At 48.4% G+C, this 8,804-nt stretch overlaps 2 protein-coding genes across 2 annotated transcripts in view; one reads left to right on the forward strand and one right to left on the reverse strand.

Annotated features, from left to right (window-relative positions):
• FAM193B (family with sequence similarity 193, member B) overlaps positions 1–8,797 on the reverse strand; it is a 36,621-nt gene extending 27,824 nt beyond the window's left edge. Inside the window, exon 1 of the mRNA XM_011946886.1 lies at positions 8,729–8,797. The gene's annotated coding sequence lies outside the window, so the exon portion shown is untranslated. The remainder of the gene's footprint in view (positions 1–8,728) is intronic.
• The window catches only part of LOC105515146, a 66,320-nt gene continuing 65,200 nt past the window's right edge, over positions 7,685–8,804 (forward strand). Inside the window, exons 1-2 of the mRNA XM_011946891.1 lie at positions 7,685–7,967; positions 8,165–8,793. Coding sequence (XP_011802281.1) covers positions 7,685–7,967; positions 8,165–8,793 — 912 coding nt within the window. The remainder of the gene's footprint in view (positions 7,968–8,164; positions 8,794–8,804) is intronic.

Below are 8,804 nucleotides of genomic sequence, written 5' to 3' on the forward strand. Positions count from 1 at the left end.
GCTCTTTGGGTTCCTCAATCATTTTTAGGAATATATAACGGTCTCCTGAGGTTGGAGGATTGCTCAAGCCCAAGTGACGGACGTTGCAGTGAGCCAAGACTGCACCACTGTACTTCAAACTGGGTAACAGTGATAGCCTGTCTCAAAAAAAAAAAAAAAAAGCTCTTTGGGGGCATGACTTAATTTTCTAGCTTGGCCTTTCTATCCCCAACTTGGGAATAACCCATTGCCAGACCAGACAGCTGTCAAGGACTACTCTGAAGCTGGATTGAATTTCCAGTACTCAACTTGGCCTCATTCATCCCATGGATTCTTTTTCATCTCCAGGGTTTGTGTATGTTTGTACAGGATTTCCCCAAGACACATGCTGTATCTAACCAGCTGCCCTGCAACAGATCCCAAATTCTATTTTGAAATGGCCCACTGGAGCACTCTACTCTCGAGGCACCCAACTCCAAGAGCCTCTCTGTCACCAAGGCAGGCAGAGGACAAGACCAGCAGCTAAAATTGCCTTTCAGAAGCAGAGAAAATGATCAATCCTCAGCCTAGAAAAACTCATTGTCATAGTTAACATCACTCACTCTTCCATTCACCCATTCATTCCCTCATTCAACATTCTCAGAGTCCGTATCTCCTGCCAATTGTGCTAAGTGCTGGGAAACATCTATCCTTGACAATTCCTATTCATTCCCTAAGATTCTGGTCAAAGGTCAATGAAGCTTTTGCTGGTCAAGCTAAGCACAACTGATTCTATTTAGTATAGCATCATCAAAATGTGCCATAGATGTATTCTGTCTGTTCCTAAATTCCTGGTAGAATGTAAGCTCTCTGGGGGCAGGGTGTGGACCTTGGTCATTTAAGTATGCCCAGGAACCTAACTTGGCTTGGGTCTGGCACATTGCAGGCATTCACTGAATAAACAAATGAAAGCTTAAAGCCCATCTGGCTCATGTCTCAGCTTTTTAACACAAAGGCAGAATGTAAAACAGAGTCAAACCAGTGCATTTCCCAACATGCTATAAGTCACTCTGAGCCACTGATGAGAGGGCAATCAGTGAGAAGAATCTCAGACCAGTCTAATGCTGACAATCAGAGCTGCAGTTAATTCTTAAGAGAGCTGACACAACCCTACCTCAGTGCCCTGGAGCTGTTACCCAAACTTCCATGCAGGCTGTGGGCTCAGGCCTTTCCAGGAGGTAGAACAGCTGTTTCACACTGTAAGACTAGTCAGTGGAGAATCCTTTCTGGTTGTACAAGCTCGATTGGGAGTGAGTCTCTCTGATCCTAGTGACCTTAACCCTAAAACTTTCTCAGTTTTAATATCCCCACAAGGCTAGCTCATCTGCTGAACTGCCTCCTGGGTGCAATCAGCCACAAGGAGGGCCAAAGCCGCAGATTTACCTGAATCCTCAGGTCAAACTGCCACTCTGCTACTGTAACCCCAGCACACGTTACTCATGGAGGAGGAAGAGCATGAACTTTGGGGATGAGACACAGTTGTGAGTTCAAATCCCAATTGTTGTTTTCAATATGATCTTGGAATATTACTCAATTTCTTTGAGCCTCAATTTCCTCATTTATGAAATGGGAATAAAACCACATTTTACAGAGTTGTGAGGACAGAAGGAAATAAATTATGTAAAGTACCTGGCCTGGGCCTGGCACAAAGTAGGTGCTCAATACCCGTTAAGTTTCTTTCCTCTTCTGCCCTGGAAGAAATGACAGGGAAACTTACTAAGTGAGACTTGCCCAAACCAAATTTATTTCTTGAAGCAAAGGACAGAAGGACTAGACAAGTGACTTCAAGGCCTCTTTGAACCCCCAGCTCCTTGTTTTCTGGCTATAACTTCCTAATAAAACTTCAGTGTTTGCAGTTCCACCACCCCCTTCTTTCTGCCTTAGTTTCCCTACATCAATTTTCACAGTAGATAGATCTACTTGTAGCTACTACATGTGCTAAGCATGCTAAGAATGGGGGGGGGGATAATAAAGGGAGCTAAGGGCCTTTGGTGGAGAATGAAGGGCAGATGGACGGCAGCATGTTGGCCCACAGGCTGCGCAACCATGCAGCTGCTGTGCTGGGAGCCACCCAGAGTTTGAAGGACGAAGGCAGGCTCACAGGCACAGAACTGAAGGCACAAACACAGGGCCCTTCCCAAGACATAGCATGCCTCTCCTCAGTCCTTCTCTGTTTCTGCACATCCTGCCAAGAAGGACCAAATACATAAAGTAGTCACACCTTCACATATGCTGTTCCTTCTGCCTTTTTCTTCTCTTTTTTTTTTAGGCTCGATCTGGGTGTTACATCCTCTTAAGTCCATAGGAAGAATGAACTTGGCTTTGCTCTGGGATACCCTAACACTTTTTTGTTTAAAAACTATCTCTAGAATAGAGCTTATCAAATATATTCTACTGGTTGAAATCTGTCCTTTCCACAATACTGTGAGCTTTTCAAGGGCAGAGCCTGTCCCCTACAAGTCACTGTATTGCAGTCATTCAGCAGAGGCTGTAGCACAGAGCAGGCACAGGTCAGTGTTTGGATACACAATGGAAGATTAGCAGTTGGCAAATATCATTAATAGATCAGAAATGGGGGAAGGTTTTTGGTTCTGTTTTAAACTAAGGTTGTTTCTATTCTTGCTTATGGAAAAGCTCCTCCCTGGGAAGCCCATTATTTGAATATCCTAGGTCTCCTCAAAGATCCCCCTGGCACCCTCGATTCAGCAGCTCCCAGACCCAGCCACATGTCAGAGTCACTTGGGGACAATTCAACAATAGACACCTGGGATCCAGACCTGGAGACTGATTCTGTAAGTCTGGGATAGGGTCCAGCAAAGCACAGGGGATCTGATGATTATTAGGTTGGGGCAAGGGAGAGGTGGAATCAAGCAATCACAGCTGTCTCTCCCACTGAGAATTAGTTCTTCACATGCTATCAGAGAATGTATTGAAGCACATCACGTTCTCTTTCCTGCTTAAAACTTTTCATTGATTCCTCACTACCTACAGGATAAAGCCCAAACCTCTTGGTGTGGTTTTCAAGAACCCTGCTAGCCCTTCCAGCCAGATCTCTCCTGACTCTCCAAATGAGTGGTGCTCACCCTGGGTCTTTGTACAAGTTCCTTCCTTTGTTTGGACTCTTTTCTCCCACCTTGTTCTCTGGAGAACCTTGAAGACTCAGCTCTGAGAAGCATTCTGTGACCCATCTTCCTCTAGGTTACGTCTTGGGCAACCCCGACACCAAATATCTACAATACTCGGAGCTGCCACTCGTGTTAAGCACACAGCACTTCTTGGACCCTAACATTAACCTTGTAAGACTGGATTGTCTTGTTTTTTCTTTTGAGACGGAGTCTCACTCTGTCGCCCAGGCTGGAGTGCAGTGGCATGATCTCGGCTTGCTGCAAGCTCCGCCTCCCAGGTTCACGCCATTCTTCTGCCTCAGCCTCCCAAGTAGCTGTGACTACAGGCACCCGTCACCATTCCCGGCTAATTTTTTTGTATTTTTAGTAGAGACGGGGTTTCACTGTGTCAGCCAGGATGGTCTCCATCTCCTGACCTCGTGATCTGCCCACCTCAGCCTCCCAAAGTGCTGGGAATACAGGCGTGAGCCACCACGCCTGGCCTGGATTGTCATTTTATACATAAGAAAACAAACCAAGAGGCTGAAACACTTCCAAAGGCCACTTAATAGGGTCCAGGATGGCTGGGCACAGTGGCTCACACCTGTAACCTCAGCACTTTGGGAAGCCGAGCCAGATGGATCACAAGGTCAGGAGATCGAGACCACAGTGAAACCCCGTCTCTACTAAAAATACAAAAACTTAGCTGGGAGCGGTGGCGGGCACCTGTAGTCCCAGCTACTCGGGAGGCTGAGGCAGGAGAATGGTGTGAACCCGGGAGGCGGAGCTTGCAGTGAGCCAAGATCGCACCACTGTGCTCCAGCCTGGGCGACACAGTGAGACTCCATCTCACAAAAAAAAAAAAAAAGAAAAAAAAAAGTGTCCAGGATTTGAACTTTTATTTAGAGGAAGCCGATGTTATATCTCCTCCTAGCATCACTGCAATTACTATACACACGATCTCTAGACTATGAGTCCCTTGTGGGAAGGGACTATGTCTGATTCACTTCTGCATGCACAGCTAGCCCAGGCCTGGCACAGAGCTGGGATCGGTTAATATTTGCACAATAAATGCCATGTGAGATAAGACTGGGCATCACAGCATGCGAATGGGTGGCCTAAATGAATGAATAACTGCCAACCTGGCCCAGTTTGGGGGCAGATAAGAACAAAGTGGTAGAATCCTCACTTATTAGAATTTAGTTGAACAGCCAGGCATTGAGGATATAAGGACCACAGGACCACACACAGTATATACCCCCCAAATAAATTAAAACATAGACCCTGCTCTAAAAACTTCTAGATGAGGTAAGTAAAGGTGTTAGGATCATCTATCTGATATCAGAAATTAAAATTTAAAACTCAGCTGGGTGCAGTGGCATGCACATGTAGTCCCAGCTATTTGGGAGGCTTAAGGAGAAGTATCACTTGAGTCCAGGAGTTTGAGGATAGCCTGAGCAACACAGCAAGATCCTATCTCTAAATAAAAAAAAATAAAATAAAATCCTAAGTCGGTAAGTCTTCATTTTCAAAGGTCTTTTGACATTTTTACTGAGTGAGTCTCTACTGGCTTACAAAAAAGAACCAGAGGTGGCAGGGATCCCCTCAGTACCATTTCCTCCTACTGACAATGGAAGCTGTGCAGGCTGGGCAGGCAGTGATTCCAAGGGGGAGGTCCCCAAAGATAGGAACTGTCTTATCCATCTGTGCACCCCAAATAAAGGTCCTAGCACAGAGGTTGTTTTGATATCTGCTGAGTGAATTAAACATAATGAGATGGTTTTATTAAAGATACTGACTAATCATCTGCTCCAATTTCTTGAGGGAGCAGTGGGAGAATCAGATCTCTAGAGATCCTTTAAACTAGACTGGGCAAAGGCCCAGAGGACGATGTGGAGGGGAACAAGAGGTGGACAAGGGTAGGATGAGCTCACCTCTCCTCACCAACTGCTGGTTTACATCCTAGCAAGTCTCCTGGGGGCTTACTGAGTGTACCTGGATTACAAACTGAGTGGTCTAAGAGAGACGAAAGACAGCTAGCAGAGCTAATAGGCCAGAACACTCAGGCTTTGTATGGCCACCTGGCACAGCTCCTGCCACCTCTCTTAGGTGAGGCGCCTCTATGTACTAGCTGCTACATAGGTTGCTTCTCTTGTGAAGTATTATTTATTTATTTTTTTTTAAGGAGAAGGAGATGGGGTTTCCCTCTGTCCCCCAGGCTGGGGTGGAGTGGCGTGCACTTGAAGTCCTGGGTAACTTGAACTCCTGGGTTCAAGCAATCCTCCCGCCTCAGCAACCCAAGTAGCTGACATTAGAGGTATGCACCCATGCCCAGCTAAGTTTTGATTTCATTTTTTTTGTAGAACCAGAGAGCTCACTATGTCACCAAGGCTGGTCTCAAACTTCTGGCCTCAAGGGATCCTCCTGCCTCAGCCTCCCAAAGTACTGGGATTACAGGCATGAGCCACCAAGGCCTCTTGTGAAGTTCTTGATGGGGTCAGAGAGAAGCAACTTGCAGAGTCACAAAGCTAGGAGGCTAAGCTGGGAATTCAATCCAAGTCTCAAAACACTACTCCCCACTGCCTCCTATAATTGCTTTTTCAGTTGTTCCTTGTTTGTTTGTTTTTTCCTTTGCTAATAAGGTAGTAACTGTTTCAGTCTTCTTGTGCTGTAAACAAGGATTTGGGTTGTTAGGAAACAGATCAATGTGGTTTAGTGGCCTGAAACAATTGGAAGTTAAGCCGTTTGGGATCCCAATTAAACTCAAGGTCCTGCTTTGAAATTGTACAGGTTATGCAAATGAGTGAAGGGGCCTGGAAAGAACCAGAAGAGGCCTAAGGAGCACAGGCTGTCTAAAAGGGCCAAATGCTACTCAGAGACTACCGATTACTGCCTTGTGGAAAAGTGGACCCAGCATCATCATATCTTTAGTTTAAAAAGAGCCCCAAATCCAAATGTGTGGGAAACCTTTTGATTTTTAAAATATGGTCTCAAATGAAAATACAAACAGAAACAAAACAATGTGTGAGCTGGGGCATTCCAACAAGCCTGTGGACTGGGAGTGGTCCTATTTGCCACCTTGGGATTCAGTTTGGTATATGACACTGAGTTTCATCTTCCTTATCCACTCTGTATATGTAAGACAGGGCTATGAGCGGCAGTGAGAGCCAGAGAACTTCAACAAAGACACGCTTGCAGGCAGAGCAATGACTGAATCCTACCTTTCTACTAGGTGCTTTGCACCAGGGCACAAAAGCCTGCTTCCAGACCCCACCCCCGGTCAAAGTGGGGCATAATCAGAACCGAATTTACCAGTTTGTTTCCCTTCTTTGGGGCTGTAGTTTAAAAAAAAAAAAAAAAAAAAAAGACTTGTTAAAAATCCCCCAAACTACCTAACAGTCCTCTTCTTTTCTTTTGTCTGACACCTATAGATGGAGTCCTTTGGGCAAATGTTTAGTTGCTCTGAGTTTCTGTTTCTTCATCTGAAAAATGGGGTAATAATATTTATATCCTCTAGTTTGTTGATCAACATTTGTTAACCACCAGGCACAGGGGTACAATGGTGACTGACATGGCTCCTGAACTCACAGAGTTCACAAATAAAACCAGATAATCAAATCAATGGTCAATTCATCATATGTGTGGTAAATGCTGCAGAGAAATACAGTGGAGGGGGGAAGATTATAAGTAAGGTATGTAAAGTGCCCGGCACAAATAAATGAATCAGTAGGTCAGGCAGTGGAGTAGATAAGAACATGGTAGGAAACTAGATGTCAAAGCAATTGATGAAGCTTAGAGCTCTTGGCAAAGTTGTATCCTCAATAAAAACTGAATGGTTGAGCCATCATCCAAGCTTTCTGGCATCTCTATGTGGCAGAGACCCTAAAGTATTCTATGGTCTGCTGAATGAGAAGAAGAGAAGACAACATCTTCCCGACTCTCCCTTCTCCCACTCTCCCTTTTTGGGTAACAGCACTCCCAGTGGGGTCCCAGAGTAGGCTGGTGGGGGAAGCAGCCTCAGGGTTGGAAGCTAGACCCAGTAGGGGTCGGGGGTCCCACCTGGGGAGTCTCCTATGGAAGCAGTGTCAGCCTAGGATAGGAGATGGGGACCGGGATGAAGGTGGAGCTTCTGACACTCAATAAGTGGTGACATTTTCATTAATTAAAAACCTTATTGTGATCTGAGACACAAGGAAATCAGCATGAAAACTGGGTTACAATAAGCACGGGTTCTGGACTGATTCATTTTCTCTCTCATTCACCTAGTTATTTTTACTCTGTGTTAGCAAGGCCCTGGGCGAGCCGTGGAGGATCAGAGATAGATGGCATAGCCTGTGTCCCTGTGGAGTTCACAGTCCAGGGCAGGCAACAGACATATCAACAGAACGTTTCATCACAGAAAGGGGAGTGCTACCAGAGGGAGGCACAGAGGGCTGTGGGCACAGAGAGGGCACCTGACGCAACTGGGGAGGTCAGGGGAGGCTTTGTAGGAAGGTACCCCAAATGGCAACCCCACTCACATGCACAATTCCAGAGATTCTACTAGAAGGCTGTCAAGAGCCATGCCTTCTGGCTGCACCAGCCTCCCAGAGTCCCCTGCTGCCCGATGCAGTGTCTGCAGAGCCAAACGCATCTTCCGCCACGCCTCATCCTCATCCGGCGCCGCATCCGACCCTCCAAGACTCCTGCAGGAGCCTGCCTTCCTGGGCAGGCTCAGCCAAAAGACCAACTCAAAACTCTTTTGTCAGAGCAAGCTTAGGGAGAGCCACCCAGCCCCGAGTGCCACAACCCTCCCAGAGCAACCGTGGCCCATGTCACCGCCGCCTCTCAGTGAACACTGGCAGGGTACCTCCCATTATCTCCTTTGCTCAAAAGAAAGTGACCTTCCTCCAGGTGGCAAGCTGGAAGCTTTGGAGAATCCTCCTACTGTTCACTCTCAGCAGGATTCTCCAAACCCGGGATCTCAGGGTCGGGGCGGGCTGCCTTGCGGGGCAGGGGAAGGGAGAAAGGGCAGGTTCTGCTGGGTTTCCACCTCCATGCAGAAACCCCACCAAAAACTCTTCCGGGCAGCCTGGCTGTCTGCTCCGACTGCTCTGCTGGGTATGGCGAGGAGGTGCCAGGAGACACAGCTGCTGAGGGGGCCGCGGCTGCAGGCGGTGCAGGGGACGGAGTGGAGCCATTCCCGAGGGGAGAGGGAAGAGGCTGCAGCCGTCCAGTCCCAGAGCCCCGAGATGGCCTGTGGCTGAGGGAGCAGGTGGGCCCAGGGGGAGGTGGCGGGCCGAGAGAGGAGCTGCGGCCTCGGGATCACAGCCCAGTCCCAGTGTGGGTGTACGGCCAGACGTTAGTCTCTGCTCCAGCCCGGAGGCGGCGGGGAGAGGGGAGCAGCTTCAGCCTAGTCGCAGGAGCGCGGACCGAGCCTCGGCTTTGGGGAGAGGGGTCCAGCCTCCATTCCCGCCCCGGGGGAGAAAGCTTCGGCGCCGGACCCGGGAGAAGGCTGCTGCCCCAGCCGCGGCAGGATGGCCCATCCCCAACCCCGCCCCACTCCCGCTCCCGCTCGGGGGAGGTGAAAGCACCCGGGCTGCCGAAGTCGCCTCGCTCGCTCCTACCTGCGGGCCGGGCACCAGGTTGGGTTCGTCGTCCTCCCTGGGGCCGTCGCGATCGGGCTCTGCCGGTGCCTCCGGG

Source organism: Colobus angolensis, unplaced genomic scaffold, assembly GCF_000951035.1.
Source record: "Colobus angolensis palliatus isolate OR3802 unplaced genomic scaffold, Cang.pa_1.0 Scaffold254, whole genome shotgun sequence".
NCBI classification, from domain to species: domain Eukaryota; kingdom Metazoa; phylum Chordata; class Mammalia; order Primates; family Cercopithecidae; genus Colobus; species Colobus angolensis.